The following is a 20,607-nucleotide window of genomic DNA, read 5'->3' as shown; positions in this document are numbered from 1 at the left end:
ATTTCTGGTGCGTTTTAATTAATTTTATTCATTAATGTCAATTAACTAATTGTTTTTTTTTTTATGAAAGAATATAACTAGAAGATTAACTTCAGCTTTCGCTATTTGATACATATATCTATACTTCTTATTATTTTCTTCTTGTTATCCTCAAGTTAAATAACATCTTGCTCTATTTAAAATATTTATTGTATTATCGGTCACAAAAAAGTGTATATATGAATGTATACATGATATAATACAATTATGTATGTATACATACGTGAGTGTCCGCAGTATATATTGTGCTATCGGGTCCGTGAGTTTGCTAAATCCAAATAACTGTGCAGATCAGTTATCCATACGGGAAATTAATCATCTTTTTCTATTGCAAAAAATACAAGGCACAGCTAGTAGGAAGGTAGGAACACGTCTATCTTGGCTGATCTGGCAGGAATTAATTAATCAATTACAAATTAGTTATAGGAACTCTATTGCAAATCAGACAGTTCTACCACCTAATGGCGCCAATTCGAAGATGGCTTTTAAAAGAAAGTTGCACTCACCGGGTAATACAGGGTTCTTCGTTTGTAAAAAAAAAAAAGATTTTTGTATGCTTCATTAATTTTACAATAATTAAATAAATTAACAATTTAATATGTAAATCGAATATGACTACCAATATTTATTTAGTCTATGTAAATAAATTAAGACACGATCTTGTGTGTATGTACTATGTACTAAAAAAATACTGCATTAATTATAATTGATAACAATTCGCATCAATAAAAGTCGTAATTTATATACTAACGACACTGATCTGTCTATCAGCCATATATGCGGGAAAGCAAGTCTCGGAATCAAATTCTATGATAGGCAATTGCTCCAGAGCATCAAGTTATTTAGCACTTCTTTTTTTTTGTACCTTAATTAAATATTACAAAATCAGACATTATAGATATTATAAAAAAGCTCGAGTTGCTAAATAACCATGCTTAGTCTTAATGTAAAGGATAATACACAAGGGACGGTTTTCTTTTTACTATCTTTAGCAAAGAAGAGGGGTTTAAAGGCAACGCAGTGACGTAGCCAAAGTGAATAGAGGCTCTTCTATAAAATTTAAAAAAATTTATTAGAGCTTGCCTAAGAGTTTCAGACAATCGTATAATACAATATATTAGAATGTCGCAATAGATGCCCCACCAATACGATATATAAATGAATTTGTCTCGCACAATTCTCTCTACGATGAGTATCTTCTGTTTGTTACGAAGCGACGCACGTACGTTTTTTTCCCCAGCGTGCGTAATACCTAATAACTTTATCAAGATTACCGTATAGGACGCGATCCCTTTGGAAGTTACATCTAATTAATAAAATTATTCGAAATACTGAAAATAGATCGTCCCCTTTTGTTTATCCTACTAGGCTCATTTCGAGCACATACCTTTTTTTTTATTAACATTTGTTCCTATAATCATCTAATAAGCGCATAGATTGTCGTCACCTGGACTTCTCTTGTTTCTCTGGTCAAAACGGTTTGCGAAGAAACTGGGATATATAAAATATATAATATATATCATGTGTACGTTTAACATTACATATCTAATCTGATCCTAGAATGCTATCGTCATTCAGCAATACTACGATACGTAAAAAAGTATTACGTATAACTAAAAGACATAATCTTCTATCTTATCAAACGATATAGGTTCTCACAACGGATTACGTCATATTCCTTCACTCACAATCTTTAATTTTCCACCAACCAACAAAACCAACAAAAAATATCGTTGCATCCATTTTGTAAATTATTAATTTAGATTAATTTAGATAAAAAATATAAAATCAACGTGAGACACAAAATTACCATTACGTTAGACTCAATATCAATGCAGAACAAACACGATACATACAAAAGTATAAAATAAAAGGGAAAACTTCCATAAAAAGATCGACATTTCATTAAAATAAAAGCAATTAAAATAATTAAAATAAAATTTACATACAATAGCATTCTAGGATCAAGGCACGACAGGACAGAACCGTTTTCGAGATAAAATCTAAGTTGCGGAATGTGAATATATGATAGAAAACTGCATAATAGGGAAATACGATTAATGTTGCCCTGTATTCTCCGTCCAGGTATAAACTCCCGCACGGAGCCACACATCCCTTCTAATAAATCATAAACTTAATAAAGGAGTTTACTCAGGTATCGTACCGTGTCGTGTTTAAACGGCTAATCGTGGCATCACATGAAAACGCTATGCTAAAAGCGAGACGTTACGTTAATTTAAAAAATATCTTTCTCTTTACATAGTGTTCGGTTGTTTCATTCGATCACATGGTTAGGCCTTTGTAGAGTTTTCGGCGACGCGATGTATCCGCTTTTCACCACGTTTACGACAAGATTTTTGGGCTTCGGCGGTAACGGGGGAGGTTTCGACAACTTCGTAGGCGAGACGTCCGTGCTCCCGTAGCTCCCCGAGTGCGGGCTCTTCAATGGGGAATCAGTACCGTTCTCGATGATCGTTTGATCACCGTCCACCAATGTCCTGTCGCCGTCTAGAGTGAACGAGCTATCAAGGCACTTACTTAAAGGCTCAGTAATATTAACCAAGGCTGAGAATCGTTCGTTCGCGGCTCCGTTCGTCACGTGCGCGGGATACTCGTATCCGCTGCTGCTTTGCTTATCATCGCCAGAGTCGTAAAACTTGGTGGTGCCCTCGCAATTGGCCGACACTATCCGAGTCCTTCGCATCTTGTTAGAATCCGGTCGTTTCCCATTCTCCTTGTTCTAATAACCAATTTCACAACTTTAAAAATCGAAACATATATACATATATATATATAAATGGTATACAGATCTTAAAAGTTTACATTTGTGCACATAAGATCTCTACTGCCATACTAAATCCCAATATAAGATTGAATATAATAAACTGAATACTTCATATGCACAGTGCACATTTGACTATACCTTTAAAAAATCTGGTAATTCGAAGTTGATTTCCGTCCCTCTCTGATCCTCTAATCTCGATCTTTGCGCCCTTTTCAATCCCTCGTATAAATCTTTAACAAAAAAAAAGAGTTGACTTAATGATTATTAAAAATTAAATAAATCCTTAATAGGCAAATTTTTGTTACTTTTTGACATTTCTAGTTAATAATTTTTTAATTTATATAAAATAAACTGTTTAACATCTGAATACATAACTTACATATATGTATATAAAAAAAAATATTACCATTCTTACCATCTCCGTCAAATCTGCCTGGAAGTTGCAATTTTACGCCATTACGCAATTTGGCGATAAGTGGTGGCTGAGATTTAATGGGCGCTCCCTCATGTATGCAATCGTTTGTATTACTCTTCTCATTTGTGTTGCAACATTTAGATTTCGCCTTAACCAAGAAAATCAAAAATAAATCGCGTGTGTACATAAACCATTAAACTTCTTAATTGAAAAGTGTGAAAAGTCAAATAAATTACCTTCTTCTTCCCATGAATTGTCGAATCCCGAAGAAAGAATTTGCTAGATAATATGGAAGATCCTTCCGAACGTTGATCATCCGACTGTAAAAGATAATTCGATAAAAAAGATACAAAAGGAATATTAAAAATAATTTGTTGTATAATAGAAGATTATACATATATATAATAGAATATTATTTTTTAGACGTTATTGTGCTTACCTTACATGACCCTTCACTATATTGATATTTATTTCTACTTTTCCCAACCAGAAGTTCTTCAAATACTTTATTAGTAATTTCATCCAGAGTTGGCTGTGCGTGTGGCATTTCATCTAAATACTTGGCAGTATGCAACTCCCGTTGAAAATCTATAAAAGAATAACATTTTGTTAATAAAGTTTTGACTTTTTTTTTAGCAATTTATTAAATGACACTTTATTTTAATTATATTTTAGGATATTACGATTTTTATATCAAAACATTTACCATGCAAAGGGTTGCCTTAACATAAAGTTATTTTAAAATACTGATGACAGATATGATACTTTTTCCAAAAATATACATATTGTGCGAAAAATAATCTTTAATTTATAATTATATTGTGAGAACACACTAACCTTCTTCATTTGCGACTACAATAATGCGCGTAGGAGCATTGATAGCCATAATATCCATAGGAACGCCACGGCCTTCGCTCCAAATACTAATCAAGTCTAAATTGAAACCGTATTTATTTAGAAGAGGTCTCAAAACTTCTTTCAAAGTTTTACCCTTATGAGCGATAACGCTTATTATCCTTCGTGAGGGTAATTCTACTTTTAAAACTTTTGTAAGAACCACTTCCACTTCCTGGCCTGCTAATACTGATGAAAAACATTTCGTGTCCACCATCTGTAAATGAACAATATATAATATACTATAGAATCATGTAACAGGTGGTCTATATTAAATTGCATTAATGCAATAATTCATCAAAAATATATAATGATTAAAATATGAGTTATAGAGCAAATAACAGGATATTCTTTCAGCATTTTTATAATGTAATAAAAAATTTTAAAATATAATTAAAAAATTTTGTCTTTTCCTCCACCAAATTATGCCATATAAATAAAATAATAAAAAAAAAATACATTACCGGTTAGATATTTACTTCGTGCAAGTTAATATAAAATATTACAGAAAAAGATAAACTTTATTTATGCATTATAATGCAAAAGAAAGCAAAAGTGCATGCGTCAGATCAACAGTAATTTTCGTAATGCTTGCATTCAGTTAAACAGCACAAACCTCATCTGTTGCTAGTATCAGAACATCATAGTTAGAATATCGTAGAGCTCGCTTATCAAGGAGACGGGTAACCACGTCTTTAATGCTCTCGGTTTGACTGGTTGGCACTACAGTAGTGGACCCATCGGGCAATATGACTCGACATAAACCCGTACATTTGCCGCGATCTCTCTTTTCGTTTGTTTGCCCATCGCAAGACGATACAGACTACAAGTGAACACATATTCGCTCACGTATACATTCATTGACATGTACATTTTTACGTTTGCACTTTAGAATCTGTATGATTTGACAAAATGGCCTGATACTGTTTTGCAATACAAGTCTAAAAAAAACTTGAAACAAAAAAAAAATTTATAGCAGTTTGAATTAAATCTGTTCTACAACAGCTCATCTTAGTGGATTAATGCAACATATGTACTACTCTTTCACCTGATTATTATATAACAATAATAACTACTTTCTCAAAAAGTGTATTAAAAGCACACTCTACAAAATAGATTTACACACAACACTCGTTAAAATAACTCAAAACTGCAACTAAAGTTTATCACAAAAAAAATTGCACAAGTTTCATTTCAATACTAGCACATACAATTCATACTTTTAACTCAGTCAGTTATAAAAGAATGGCAATCTTATCATCAAGATGTGTATTCAATGACTATTCCATATTTACTTAAAACATCATTATCCAATTGCTATATTAGTTGCAATGACACTTACGTGTTTATTAAACGACTGCCGGAACGCCAAATCCCACGACGCTAATGACGACCGACTACTGGATATTGACACAGTGTCCTCATTATTATTACCTTCTGCCTCTCTCTTAATAACTGTAAAGCTTTTATATATAGTCTCACTTCGGCTAGGGGCTTTGTTGTACTCGGACTCACCACGATCTTTCGATTTAGATCTGAAAATGTAAAATAAAATTGCAAAATTTTAATAAAACGAAATAAAAATATACTGCACCAACTGCGCGAGCAAACGTTGTCGCTTAACGATAGAAATAAAATCAGTAACTAATTTACCTATTTTTTCTGTTCCAGGGAAGAATCGATTTTCGACAACGATCTTCCGCATCGGAATGACTCTTCTTTAATTTTACGCTAGGCGAACTTGTAAGATGTAGATCACAGTCTTCTGTATTAACAACGGCGCTCCCCGCTTCCAAGCAGGCACGATAAAGTTCCGATCGTAGGAATCTCGGGTAACTGTCGAACTTCATTAGGTTGAATACTTGTTTCTGCGCCTAAGGCAATAACAGCAATTATTTGATTAAATATACAATAATAAAATTCACAGACATTCATTATAATGAAGTAGATAAAGAAAAAATATTTTGAGATTTAACAATGTAAAATTTATTTTTTATGAACTATCTTGCAATATTCGTTTTTTTTTTAATAAAAATTACAAGACAAGCTTTCGACGATATACATACCTGTAGAAATAAATCCGCGGGTGCTTCGTCGAGTAATTCTTGGGTAATTTGTCCCGACGCATGACTATCAACGTTTACTGGCTCGGCGGCTGTACTCGACAAATGGCGTTGATATATCTGACAAGCTAATCGACGGCGTAGAGCAGCGTCCTTAGTATCTTTATATCTCTCACAAGCAGCCCAAAAATATATATTTTCGTGACTAAACTCCTTCTTGAGAAATTCCTTAAATAAGATCAACCGCGTTCAGTAATTGTACGACATGTAACATTCAATAGACGAGAGAGGAATCGCGCATGCTACTCACAGCGAACGTTTGCAGGCCCTTTGGATCCTCCAACAGTTTCTCAAATCCATTTGCCCACGTGTGCACTCCTCTGCAGTCACTGTTCTTGTCACAGGATTCTGTACTACCATACTGCAATAGATGTGTCCCATTAATAAAATAAAATTGAAAAATAAATCAAAGAACACATAGTTTTAAAACTGTCACTACAGACGAGCAAAAATTCCGTCTAAATAAAAGAAAATTTCATCTTTTACTTCTTCACCTCATTTCAAATAAATCTTGTTATTAAAAATTTCTCTTGTGGTCTAATTAGCAAGATAATATACTTAATATAAAGAAAGTCGGGAAATTAATACACTTATTGTTAGATAATTCTTGCTTTTTTTTGAACCTACACATTTCTAAATCAACTATTATTAGATCATTAAACTAAAGAAAGATTCTTTTGATAATATAACAGGACGTAGAAATCGTTTTGAAATAAGTGGCATATTTAAAATAAGTATTAATCATTCCTAGCGTTCTATGGCAATTGCTGCTAGTTGATCAACATTATTATTACGCAGAATTGACTATTTCTATTCGCGATTTTATTTGTCCATTGTATCGCGAAGTCGTCGAGGGAGATTCTAATATTTACTCCGGCACATTCCGAGCTGGAGCCTTTGCAGTTCCAGCACCTGTCGTGCACGCAACAGGTGCGCGCTATGAGAAAACGCTTTCTTGGATCGCTCGCCTCGCGTGCTCCGTTTTCCCCATTCCTTCCTACACACATGCAGAGCCAACGCGCAGTTTCATCTTCCCACGTACGATTTTTCTTAATTGACATTACTGGTGTAACTAGACGAGAGCGACTTAAATGACACCCCGGCAAGATATTCAGGAAGATAACAATAATAGTCGCAACAGTCGTTCCGAGGAGGAAGTTAAAACGAATTCGTGCATCGGACAGTTTTAACAAAGACAAACGTGAGTCGTCGCGCCAATGAGCTCACGAGCCCCAAAGCCCGTGATTACCAATAATTAAGGAAATAAGTCGCGTTGGAGAGACCTTAATGAACAATCGACAAGTCAGCCTGGATTTAACTGAAAACAACGCAATTATCGCACTCTTTACGGTCGATGGTTTTATCCCATAGATTTATCCATTTATCCCGTTGTACGGCGTATGAAACACCCATCGAGATGTACGTGCGATGCTGATTTATGTTCACTTTGACCTCTCCTATACGCTCACTTTATCACTTAATCGCCCGACATACAGGGTGTCAAATTTAATGCAATCGAAGAAGGACATCCTGCGTGAGACAGAGTTTGCTGTTTTCCTATCAACCGTTTAGTTAGTAATTGCGCCTCAAATCTTCTGCAAAATAAACTAAACGTTTTACAAATAAATGTTTTCTTAAATGAGCTTCCTGCCCCTATACCCAGTTATTCTACAATCTACCCAGTTGTCGCACCAATTACTTAACTATTTAACATTGAATACAAACTTACAACGATGACGAAAATTTTCCTAAACACACAGAGCGGCTTCAAATTTACCAAACGATGCGTCATCGAGGAATCGTCGCGGTGGCGGCGGCGACGAGACGTGCCGCGTACAAACAGCGTTCGCGACGCACGCCCGAGCACCCCGGGCGAACCTGGCCGTGCCCCTTTTTTTCTACGTACCGATTTCGCCAGCGCATCCATGTCACGCTTGCGGGCCGCGCGTTTTCGCATCGACGACGACGACGACGGCGGCGGCGGCAACGTCATTTATTAATCTGCCGGGACTCGCACGTACCGGGCGACGATCGTATACTACAGCGCGGAACAGGTGAGAGAACAGACGACGACGGCGAGAGCTGACACAGGCGATTCACTTGTGTAACAACACTAACAACGGGGGCTCCGCCCAGCGCGGCGACCGACCGGGCATCGCCGAGCGACGGCGCGACTCGCGGATGACCGCTGTGTGCCTCCCGGCAGACGACGTTTACGTGACGTGACGGCGCCGCAGGATAATCCTACGAGCTGCTGACGACGGCGATAACGAGTACCCAGAACGACGTAATCATCCGCGACATCGTCGCGACCGCACGCACCGTGCGCCACACGGTTACTACCGCGTTCGCCCCGGCGGCGGCGTGTTACAACGCCGAGGCTGGGGCCACTTTACGCTTGAACAAGGCCCACTTCCCTCGCCTATATTTCTCTCTCTTTCTGCCGCTCCTTTTCTCCCTCGTTCCCTCGAGGTCCCTTCACCTCTCCCTCGACGCTGCTCCCGACTGATTCATTCTCATCGTCGTCGTCGCTCACCCCGCGCCTCTTCCGCTCCCATCGCTACCACTACTACTACAACGGGCCCGCGTCACACGGCCTTTCCCCTCTCTGCCTCCACCGACGAACTCTATCGTTCAACCTCGTTTTAACATCTATGCAGGGCCGCACGCAGGGAGCCGGTCGGAAGGATTTGTGAATGCAGTAGCGGAGTGGTGTGTTGGATAAATGAGCTGTGTAAGGAATACGAATTGATTAAGATCTGAGGATCAAGGCGTAGAATGGAGTTACCTTCTCGCGATGTAATAGGTGTAATTTTGCACGATTAACAGCTTCGTTAAAATAAAATGTTAAATAAAACCCTTACCTTAGGGATAAGAGATATAACGCTCCTCCAATTCTTCAATAGAATCAATACAATTAATTTATATAAGCTGTCAGCTAGGGTTCGCTATACAAACAGTATAATTCAATGATAATGAGATAAATAATATTTAAAATAGTTTTCGATGATATATATGACTATAATATTAATAAAGGTTGTCTGTAATAGATATTGTGAGAAAGATTGGCAAATTGTAAGCGTAAGGAACAAACAGGTTCTATACGGCCCCCGACCCTGCATCTATCATCGTAAGATCTATTCATGCACCTAAAGGAGGTGCATCAACCTCAGTTTGCGGGAACGTTCTTTTTAACGTTACTCTAGACGTTGTTGGTTGCAACGTAGCTATTTTCAGCACGCAGATTTAAGTTTAGCAACTCGATCCTCTTCAATCCCATTATGCTAACTTATGTCATTCTGCGAATTTAAGAATTGTAATGTTTTAGCTTGTTACTGTGTACATATATTCTAGATTAAATATTCTCATCTGTCATTTTCCAAAATCACCAATAATCGTAAGAAATCACAAATCTATAATTTCCATTTTTTTAACTTCTCTGTTAACTTCGAAATCATTTTAATTTAGACAAGGATATTCAACATTCCAAATTATAAGAAAAAGAATTAATCATTCCCGAATTAATTTTTACTACGAGGTGATTACTTTGAATCCGTCGGAGGATTTTTCGAAAGAGAGGAAATACACGATCACCGAGATAGCCTGTGCAAATTTGTACTACGCGAACCAGATTCGACGAACAGTATCTATTGCATCAGTTTGTAATCCCATTCCTAGAAGCGACGGATAAGCTTGTATACCAAATAAAGTAATCGCATGCGTGTGGCGTGTGGTAAGTAAAACGCGGGAACGCGTTTCGCAGAGAACCGCCGATCTGGTTTCTGGTTGTTTCGTTTTCACTTGACCCCTTGCTTGTGCGTGCACGAGCGCAAATCAGAGGCGGGCAGGAAACGATGACGCAGCCGTGAATAACGAGCAGACGAGAGGAACCGGAAATCGTTCGCGACGACAAATCCTACGGGAGTGTTAATGTTAGTTGTTACTGATGCATATGTTTTCGGAAGTAATCAGAACTCGTGAGAAACGAGGGGGAAAGATACGATCTCGCGCACATTTCGCTAATTGACGTGAAAAGATACGTTGACCCTCGGTGATATAATGATAAATTAAAATAACTTTATATACGGTATTTTCAAGGAATACGATTTAGATCTAAGAATGCAATGCAATTATAAAATCGATAAAACTTCTTCAAACTCGAAATAGAAAAGCAACGTATTATAGATCATATAATTCAAAATAAATAAATGCATTCCAAAAAATGGATTCTAAATATTTAACTGGATACATGTTCAGAATTCACTTCTCGTTTTTCACCAAATGAGAATAAAAGATTTCGACGGCATGCAGGAATTAGAAAATATTAACTATTACAAAACAATTTGCGAAAGTGTCAGGAAACGCAAATTGCTTCTGAGAGACAGATTTATGTAAGTACATCGGCGAAACGGATGGAACAAATTTTCTGAGAACTACGACAGATTGAATTAAACGAAAAAAAAAAAAATATCTCACTATGCACTTGTCCGAGACGCTGCTGCGAAAATTCCGTATCTCCTGCAGACTCCCCCAAGGACGTGGCTTGTCGGACTTGCCGGAATACGAATGACAGTAGGGCGGCCGCGCGTACTCCATGCTGGAATTGATGTCCTCCAAGCTGTGCACCAGCGACTTGGTGACCTGGCCGCAGTACACCTTCGGGCTGAGCTTGTTCGTGGTGTCCATGAGACGTTTCAGTCCCTCCGTCGACGCGACCTTAGACGACTCCGCGGCGTCCTCGATGCCGTCGAGCAGCGCCGTGGTACAAACGGACGCGAGGGATCCAACGGACGTACTGGCCAACATGGTGCGTGCCGTCGCAGCAGGGACAGATGTTCCGGCGCAGGTGGTGGTCGTACCCTCCCCACTCCCCGCCACGTGCCGCATCTCTGTGAAAAGCACATTTCGTATAGTTCCCCACCATCGCTGCTACATTCACGCTTATTCAGTTTCAAAGTTGAACGAATTCTGCCATCAATTGTCATTTCGGACAGATCCGAAAAAAAGAAAAAAAAGAAAGGAGAAAGAAGAAGAAAGGAATTCCAAAAATTATAGCGGAAGCCGCGATTTTTGTCGCATAATGTTTCGAACTGCCATGCCGAGTTACCTTTAGAAGGGTCGAATTTTAGTTCTTCGTTCCACAATCTGGCCTCCGAGGTCGCGCGAACTGTCAATCGGTGTCCCGCAGCCTCATTGACAGGTTCTCTGGATAATCGCCCGCTTACATTCTGCAAATAAATTAATCGTGAGCCAGGAATGACGATAGAATGCTACATCACAGAATGAATCGAGCAAATGACAAACTTTTAATATTTATTTATTTTAAAACTCATCATGTATAAAATATGATAAATTATATTTCTAAGTTATTAAAAGTATTTTTTAAATATCTGGAATTTCAAGATACATTAAAGTTATATTAAAGTTATAAATAAAATTTGGTCGGACAAAACTTGTATTTTCATACTTCTGCTCCCCTTTCCTGGTAAATTAATAAAATTTAGATACCGAATTTATAAGGTAGAGAAAGATAGCATCAACAGAATATAATAGACTAATTTATAGAAAGTACCCTATATTGCATATTGGAGTATTGCCTTCTTCGTTCGCAGTCGTTCGTGTTTTTACCCGAGCAGCTGCCGTAATCATCCTTAAAACCAATTCCGGAATCGCTGTTGCTCGAATGAGCGGTCGACGTGCTAATGTTGCTCGGTTGAGGAGAAGCGGCGTCCAAGCGTATGCGTGCCTCGTTGTAAGGACTCGTCTCCCTATTCGTGCAATCGGATATATACAGTGTCTGTATGGCACCGATGAGGCTCGTACAACTATCGGGGAACTCCTGGCAGACGTTTAACTCCGACGACTTTGTACACATAAATCCGAACACGTTACACGCATTGGAGTGCACCTCGTGGTCGATCAACTTGTAATAAATAGTGAAAACGTGGCACGAGTTCGAGACGATATCGTCCGTGTTCTTCATGGACTTGGTTAATATTCCGAAATACTGCTTGTCCTGCTCGGAAAAGGAGTTGCAGAATATTATCCGATACGAAGGGTACTCGGCGATAACGCGATTCTCCGAATTGGTGAGCTTAATGTTGGCAACGTGAATGGTGAGAAGAACGGTAGTTGGATTCCGCTTCTCGGCCTTCAGTCTTTTAATGCATTTTCTCAAAACCTGCAACAAGAATAAAGTTTATATTGAATTTTGCCATTACTTCTGTATTATATGTATTCTATACGGTATAAAATAAATGTCAGAGCAATTCCACATGTTTCCTACATCAATTTAATACAATTAAATTGCTCAATAACATTTACAACCGATGAAGCATTATAATCAGCAAAGTATTATTCATTCTGAGCGTGTCGGGGATGTACCTGCATCATAGAGGACGGATGCAACTGGTTCGGTATGTCGATAGTACCGAGATAACCGACGACCGTTCGGTGCACGATCTTCTCGGAGTCGCGCTTGTGAGAGACCGGCGGCGGCGGCGGCGGGAGCGGGCTCGTCATGTTCCAGCGATAATGCGGGCCGGAATAATTGTACTGACTTTTAGCTGACTCGGGTGCTGCTAGCGCCACCAGGTCGGCCACCGCGTTGAACATCGCGCCGCTCTGCAGATCCCTGACCACCTTCGCCGCCCTGCATTGCAACTGCAAAGCACTCGCGTTAGCGGCCCGCGGCTTGTGCGCGTACTTGGGCTTGGATCTTACGGTGGCCAGGCCCTCCTCGTCCGAGGAGTCGGAGTAATAGTTCTCGGCAATTTGCAGCCGCAGGATGCCCTTGGAGCTGCCGATCAGCTGCACCACGTCGTCGTGCGGCACCTTGCTGACGTTGTGGCCGTTGACGGCGACGAGATAGTCGCCGGCGCGCAGCCCGGCACCCTCCGCCGGGCTGCCCTGCACGATGCAGCTCAGGATGCACGGCTGCTGGCCGGATATCGTGAAGCCGAAACCCTTTGCGCCGCGGACCACCTCGACCGCCCTCACCCCGTAGTTCACCCGTTTCTTCTTCCGCCGGTTCTGATGCATGTCTGCCTGCCTGGGGCTCGGCGACGTCACGAAGGGTCCCCGGGGAGGCGCGCGCGTTCACCACCGTTGCCGAGGAGCACGTTGTGGCTCGTCGACTCCATAATTCGCGGCCTCACGCCTCCACGTCGGCGAGCATCCTCCTCCGTCGCGTTCCTTCGGGACTTCACTTCTCGGTACAGCTTGTATAAACTTCCTCTAGGAGATTGGAACCATTTCTTCCTCTTTCAGCGAAGGAGAAGAAGAAGAAGAAGCTTCCGGAAGAAGATAATGCTCCGGGACAGCTCCTGGGTGCTCCCGACTACTCCTGTCACTCCTGTGGAACTATTATTCCTTGGCTTAGCGCTTGGAACCCCGCTGGTACGCCCACTCCTACTCACGGAAATCATTCGTGGATCGCTCTCGCCGATCCGGAGCACCGATGGAAGTCGATCCCGCGAATCGGGAACCCCGGCCGCTCCGCGTCGCTCGTCGGCCGAACCTCGCTAACGGCGAGCTCTAGCTTCTTCTTCTTCTTCTTCTTCAATTATTGGCACCTGTTTCCTTTCGGAGGACAATACGACCAGCTTCCAGTGACAGCAAGCGAGCGGAGCAGAGTGGAGGCAGTGGAGTAGTGGAGCTCTACGCGAACGGATGTTTTGGAATGCGTCCATCGAGGAGGCTAGAGAAGGTGATCGACCTTGTGGCAAATACGTTTAGCTCGAAGGTGGCTCGAAGTCAGATCGTAAGGCGCGCCGAGACGTCGTCGAGAAGAGTGATTGGCTGTTGACGAAGACATTCTGGATATTCACGTTTCCCGGCGGCCTATCCACGTCCGACGTTTCGAGTCTGTTCGTTCTTATACTTTCAGCAATCTGCTCACGCTTCAATGAAATGATAAATAATTAATAAATTAGTTTCGTTGCAACGCGATAAAAATATTAGCTTTATCGATTACGTAATAAGCTCACCGGTTTCAGCATAAAAATGCAGAAACGCTCAAAACATTCTTTTGAAGAATATTTCGCGACTTTAATTTTCGAGTTGCTCGATTTAAAAGAAAAATTTATTAATAAATTACTTTTTTTCAATTTTGACATGTTATCTTGTCTCTACGATATCCTGCTGTTAACTATGATTATTATTAATCCGTGGGATATTAATAATAAAAGCACGAAAGAGACTCAAAAATTTTCGCAAAGATTAATTAAGTAAAACAATGAAATTCAACATTCTGTTAAAATTTATTTTGAGATCGACTAGAAAGCACCACGATCTATTTCCTCTCCTGAAATTTTGCCAGAATCGCCTCTCCGATCGCGAATTGCTCGAAAATCTCAATCTCTCGTTCCAAGCACAAGTACAATATTCTCTTTCAAGAATAATTGTCGAATCTCGATTAACAAAGAGATCCCCTTTCCCTTCTAAGCTCATACAAATCTAGAGGACGAATTCGCGGAGAATACTCGCGATCGACGGTCGAGAAGCGCTCCTTCAAAATAAGAGCCTTCGTTCCAACCGATATTCTACTGTTTATCGCGATCGGCAGATCGCAGATCTCTCTCGTTATCGACTCATTTCATTTCTTTCTTTTCTTTCATCTTTCATCGCTGTCCGCAGAGAAGCTAATTCGAGTCACGTGTACTGGGTGTATTAGAAACCTAAAATCAATAAATTTAAGAAGAAGAAGTGCGTTTATTGCAAATATTGTATCGTTTTTCCCGAGTCACGCGGAAAGTCACTGGCTGGCGGATAATCGGCGGCCGATAACGGACGGTTACATAAATCGCTATCATCGGCGAGGACGACGAGAGGGGTAAGCGTGACTCCAGCACATTCCACCGGCTAGTTCGTCTTCCGTACGTTTTGCCTGAATTGTGTACCGGCGAGCGCGCATACCGGTCATGTCCGTGTGCCTTCTCGTCCCGAGTAATGTCGCAGACTATCGCGATTAATCTTACGATTAGTTGTGATTAGTTGATCGCAATTTACAACGCGCGCGCGCGTGCGACGCAGCCGGTTTACGCGGCCGGGAATCGAGGCCACGCGAGAGCGAGACGAGGTTCCCGTCACTCGCTCGCGAATCGTTGGCAAAATGGTGCTACGTCACGAAATCTGCGCCGCGATCCTATGTTTGGGTACTGAATTGGACGTTCCGATTCCGCTCGACGTCGCGTCGTCGCCTCGATTCCCATTCCCGCTCGCATCCCGGCGAAGACGCATTTGATGGCGCAGTGGACCATGTTTACGCGCGTTACTGCGTGTAAACATTGCCCACTGTGCCACCAAGTGTCCTCGATTCCTCGTTGACGATAGTTCATAAACTAATGGATGGATGGATTTTGCAGGAATCGCATCAGTGGTGGGAACACGTCTACTGTCTTCCATGGCTCAGGCTCTGCAGACTCACGAAGTTATTCCAGATGTGGTGGACAAGGTGCCCGCCAGCGTCCTGAACGTTACCTATCCCAATAATCTTGCTGTTGAGATTGGCAAGGTGCTCACTCCGACACTGGTCAAGGATCAGCCCACTGTTCAATGGGACGGAGAGGCAAATGCGTTCTACACCTTGTGCATGACTGGTCCGTAACTCATACGTTTTTCATCAAAGACTTCAGAGCGAGAGGGTGATCTATAATTTTTTTTCATTTTTTTTATAAGATTTGCTTTAACGCTACAATCATACCTGAGTTATGAGATGTTGTAAGTTATTTATGCTTGAAATATCTCTCTTTATGTTTGTAAACATTTAAAAGTCTGGAAAACTTTTGATTTTGATCTCTGATTTCTTTCCATAAGTTATAATACTTATAAGTAATAAAAGATGTTTGTGATTATTTGTTATTTTAAGAGAATTATGAAGGAAAGAAGTTATTCTGACAGAAATAACGTATTTAAAGTAGCTCTCGTTCAACTCTCGCTCTGAGTTCTTCACCGGTAAATTTATAATTTGATAAGTTGTTCAGCTCTGTGCTCTATCTACCCTGTTCTCGTATTTAAACAGATCCCGATGCTCCAAGCAGACAGAATCCTAAATTCCGCGAATGGCATCACTGGCTAGTAGGCAATATTCCTGGATCGGATGTGCCTAAAGGAGAGACTCTGTCTCAGTACGTCGGTTCCGGACCTCCGCAGGGTACAGGCCTTCACCGATATGTATTTTTGTTGTACAAACAACCTGGCAAGCTCACTTTCGACGAGAAACGCTTGACCAATCGAAGCGGTGACAACCGCGGCAAGTTCTCCATCAGGAAATTCGCTGCCAAATACAAACTCGGCGATCCGATTGCCGGTAACATGTATCAGGCGGAGTACGACGATTACGTGCCGATTCTCTATAAGCAACTCGAGGGTTGATTTTTTATAATGCATACAATAACATTTACGATGGTACACATGTTTACGCCTAGCGATGTATATCCAACTATTTGTTGAATAAATACGCATGATACTGTTCCACTGTATTATAGTGTTTGGCCTGTATCTGTTGTAATTAAGAAAGTAATAAATAGATTTCTTATCTCCAATCAAGTGTAATTTACTTATAAATTCAAGATCAAATCTGTCATAAACTTTTCAGGTCACGCGCTAATTTTATTACTTATTATATGAAGTAGAAAACACCTGTTTACTAACACCTGCGATATTTCTCTTACTAATTTAAATCCTCAGTGTCTAACGTATTCTAAATAATTACCTACACGTCTAATATAATGTCTAATATATAAAAGTATTTTACACAAAACTAAAAAATAAGAAAATAAACGGAAGATATTATAAAATATTTAGTATTTAGAGTAGAGCTTCTATACCAACGTTAAAATGATATGAAAGTTACTTTAAATCTTCTCGAAGAAAACTCGCGTTCAAATTTTTTCCTGTTTATGTCTTGTTATATGTTCATATCTTCGTACATATTGTATGAACTAATCTTGATCTGTGATATAACAAATTTTCTCAGGAAAAATCTTGACCACATAAACGCTGTATATGTTAGCAATAAACACACGGATACTGGAGAAAGGCAGGAACGGCCTTCTAACACGCAAGTTGGTGGGGATACGTCTAGCAATAAAACGTTCTGTCTCTTACCGGTTTTCTTAATATCACTGTTGCAGCTTGCTGGAAACAGTGTCACCGAAAATGAAGTATTTGGTATCAGGTTCGTCTCGATTCTGTTGTTTTATATTAATTTTAGAGAAACTCGCGATGTTTGATAAGAATCATCTTAGCGTTTCAGTGAGTAATATTTGGTGATTTTTATATGTATCTTCAGGAATTCTTCTCTGTGTCGTTGGTTTTTCGTTAGGCGATGTGGAATCGGAATTCAAGAAGGCGAAAATCGAACCCGACATCATAGACAAAGCACCAATCGAGAAGATTGAAGTATGTATTAGCGAGAATGGATAATTGCAAAAAAACAATTTAACTGACTAAGTTATTTATTATTTTATTTTATAATCTAGTAACTTAGTTAATTTAATTATTCATTTTATTACTTTATTATTTATTAACTGCAAATTTATTCACATATTTTAAAACTGGGCATTTAAAGTTAAGTGGCTAAGATTAAAAACTTATCTTGAAATCGTAATCAACTCTTCATGATCAAATTTAGAGATTTCTAATGTATTATTTAAATTTTTCTGACATTTTTATTATATAACTAAGATGTTAACGTATTTCTTATATTTGTAAAATAAAATAATATTTGTTCTACCAGCAAGACTTTTTTCTAAATGCTTACGAATATGGATTCATTATCGATATGAGTGGACTAATAGATTAATCGTTCTATCTTACAGCATAATATGTATCTATCTGAAAATGACTTTATATCACGTAGGTAAAATACGGCAACAAGGTAGTCGATTTAGGAACCGAACTGACGCCGACTGAAACTCATGAAATACCAGAAATACACTATAAACACGAAGGCGGAGTTCTATACACGCTCGTCTTAACGGGTGAGACTTGAAACGTTTGAATTAATTGATTGTAAAAATATTCAAATGCACTTGCAAGGATAGATTCCAAGGTACAAAATTAAAAGCAATTCAAATGAGAGATCGCCTTGCTTTCTTGCTGCGAGGGGGTTTCGTAAACCGCGAGACAGACAAATAAGCATAAAGACGCGCTATCCTCGATGACTTCAACTTTCACCGTTCTCGGAAACCAGTTTTCTCCATCGCCATTACTTGGCGACGCGCAGATTGTCTGGCATGTTAATTGTCAAGCTAAGACTTATGTAAAATATGCAGACGTTTGAGCCGTTTGAAAATCGTTGCAATACGCAAACATTTAAGAATCATGTTACTAGTGTGTCTCTGACTTGTATGTTTCCAATCATTTCGTTATTTTGGTAAATATATTTTTTTTTTTTTAAATAAAATTCTTGCATATCTTAGCGGACCTGTCTTATTATAGATCCTGATGTACCGAGGAGGGGAGGATACAATCGAGAATTCCGACACTGGCTCGTTGGGAATATACCGGAAGAGAACATAGCTAAAGGCGAAGTCCTGGCGGAATACGTCGGTCCTGCGCCGCCGAAAAACACTGGAAAACACCGCTACGTGTTTCTCATTTATAAACAAAATCAGGGCGCAATTACCTTTGACGAAAGAAGATTGAGCACTTGGTGAGCGAATGCGTGCGGTTGACGGCGTAACATGAATCGGTGCAGCCGGATATTTGATAGCACGTTTTATCATCTGATTATAGGGACGGAAGTCAACGAAAGAGGTTCTCCATAAAGAAGTTTGCGGAAAAATACAACTTGGAGGGCCCGATCGCTGGTAACTTTATGATGGCGGAATACGATGACAATGTGCCCGGTTATCATAAGCGTTTGAATCTTTAATTAACCAGTAGAAATTCAATCAATCAGAATAGAAAAAAGTAATCTCAAGTTTAATTAACTTTGTTCTGATTGGTCAAATTTCAATTCAATCTCAATTCCAATCCTTAGTCTAATACGGGCTTAAGATGATATATAGAATTTATTAGAAGTTAAAATATCTCAGCAATGTTTTTTTCAATTTCGAATTTATTAAGAGTTTATTTAATCTGATGGCGGAAAAATATCGACTTCATTTCACGACGCGACACAGGGTTCCTATATAGATGGCAGCATGGAGATCTAAACCCATCGTTTCCGCGAAATCGACCTTGTTTGTATTTTTTTAAGTAAAGAAATTATTACAGCAAAATATTACTCTCATTTGGGCTTATAATTAGGGAACTCATAGATCCGAACTCAGTATCACTGTGAATACTTACGTACAAGAAAAAGTAGGTATATTTCATATGAGTAACAGTATCAAATAATACGTAAAATTGCAAGTAATCGGCGAAAAGAAGATATTGCATCAACAGTATTAGTCCATTTGAAAATAATTTGTTTATTTAATAACAGTATTGAATAAAACCAATATTTTTATTAAAATAAGAGCATGACACATTTTTTCTATGTACATTTTTTTTACACGGCATATTCAACCATATCACACATTTTGGCGATTGATCGTTTTATAAACGTTTAAGAAAAAATGGAAGTTCTTTAAATTTAAAAGATAGCAGCACGATTTGTGCCATGTTTGATAAAGTGGGATAGAATTGATTTTTTATACATGTTTCTTTAAGAAAATTATTAGATTTTTTAATTAAAAGAATGATTACAGTGTAAAGTAAAGAAATGATAAATAATGCAAAAAAAATTCGATAGTAATAACGTTTATTATTTATAAAAGTCACCGTTAATAAAAGTAGGGAAGAAATATAAAAAAAAATACTTTTATTTTCAATTTATTTGACTTTTAATTACTTTGGAACAAATTAACAAAGTAAACTGCTGCGTAATGCAGGAACAGATGCCGCTAATATTAATACTGATTAACAAATGCGGCGACAAAAATACATTAAAACGACATGTTTGAGCTTATATTTCCAATATCATTAATATCGCGACTCAGTCAATCTCCGTTTACAGAGAAAAATTCCAGTCATTGCCTCTTTCGCCCTTTTTATGTGCGGAACGTCTGTTTTCTTCTCTTGAACAGGTTAATCTATCAGACGGTAAACGAGAGACCCTTGATAAATTAAGAGGCATCGTATTCCGTAGTTATAGCGCTGCTAAATTTGATCAGTTAGCGCTGTTGGCACCCTCGAGAGCACCTTCCCCACTTGATTCCGCGTAACTGCAACCCCTGAACCACCTAAACCCTTGAGAGAGGCGACTCTCGCGCGCAACGTTTGCGGAGCGCTGGCCTCGGTGCTGGCCTCGCCGGGATACGTTTTGTGTCCAGCTATCTTCGCCAAACGTGGCGCTCGGT

At 39.3% G+C, this 20,607-nt stretch overlaps 3 protein-coding genes across 11 annotated transcripts; 2 read left to right on the top strand and 1 right to left on the bottom strand.

Annotated features, from left to right (window-relative positions):
* Positions 1–171: 171 nt before the first annotated feature.
* On the bottom strand, positions 172–14,081 carry Loco (locomotion defects). Of its 6 annotated transcripts, none has more exons than XM_071777478.1 (16): positions 12,980–14,058; positions 12,641–12,919; positions 11,829–12,437; positions 11,364–11,484; positions 10,733–11,145; positions 6,507–6,617; positions 6,200–6,424; positions 5,787–6,007; positions 5,476–5,668; positions 4,750–4,956; positions 4,077–4,350; positions 3,679–3,827; positions 3,476–3,559; positions 3,231–3,387; positions 2,963–3,054; positions 172–2,779 (listed from the first exon to the last, which is right to left on the bottom strand). In XM_071777478.1, exons 1-16 carry the CDS (start codon positions 13,295–13,297, stop codon positions 2,315–2,317), a joined length of 3,918 nt encoding a protein of 1,305 aa, XP_071633579.1. In that variant the 5' UTR covers positions 13,298–14,058; the 3' UTR covers positions 172–2,314. The 6 variants fall into 6 exon arrangements, with proteins under 6 accessions (XP_071633579.1, XP_071633576.1, XP_071633577.1 ...); XM_071777475.1 differs by having other exon boundaries at positions 12,641–13,618; positions 13,675–14,058; XM_071777476.1 differs by having other exon boundaries at positions 3,240–3,387; positions 12,641–14,062.
* A 788-nt stretch (positions 14,082–14,869) lies between these two features.
* LOC139812578 (protein D2) lies at positions 14,870–16,800 on the top strand. 4 transcript variants are annotated; one of them, XM_071777485.1, is made up of 3 exons: positions 14,870–15,089; positions 15,622–15,855; positions 16,278–16,800. In XM_071777485.1, the coding sequence occupies exons 2-3, from the start codon at positions 15,660–15,662 to the stop codon at positions 16,628–16,630; spliced, it is 549 nt and encodes a 182-aa protein (XP_071633586.1). In that variant the 5' UTR covers positions 14,870–15,089; positions 15,622–15,659; the 3' UTR covers positions 16,631–16,800. The 4 variants fall into 4 exon arrangements, with proteins under 4 accessions (XP_071633586.1, XP_071633587.1, XP_071633585.1 ...); XM_071777486.1 differs by having other exon boundaries at positions 14,870–15,132; XM_071777484.1 differs by having other exon boundaries at positions 15,087–15,202.
* A 482-nt stretch (positions 16,801–17,282) lies between these two features.
* LOC139812537 (protein D2) lies at positions 17,283–19,726 on the top strand. The gene is made up of 5 exons (XM_071777400.1): positions 17,283–17,435; positions 17,550–17,659; positions 18,120–18,240; positions 18,701–18,914; positions 18,998–19,726. Exons 1-5 carry the CDS (start codon positions 17,417–17,419, stop codon positions 19,134–19,136), a joined length of 603 nt encoding a protein of 200 aa, XP_071633501.1. The 5' UTR covers positions 17,283–17,416; the 3' UTR covers positions 19,137–19,726.
* The last annotated feature ends 881 nt before the right edge of the window (positions 19,727–20,607 follow it).

The sequence above is a fragment of the Temnothorax longispinosus genome, chromosome 5 (genome assembly GCF_030848805.1).
Source record: "Temnothorax longispinosus isolate EJ_2023e chromosome 5, Tlon_JGU_v1, whole genome shotgun sequence".
Lineage (NCBI taxonomy): Eukaryota > Metazoa > Arthropoda > Insecta > Hymenoptera > Formicidae > Temnothorax > Temnothorax longispinosus.
The sequence above is the reverse complement of the archived record's forward strand: the minus strand, read 5'-3'. Positions and strand labels throughout refer to the sequence as shown.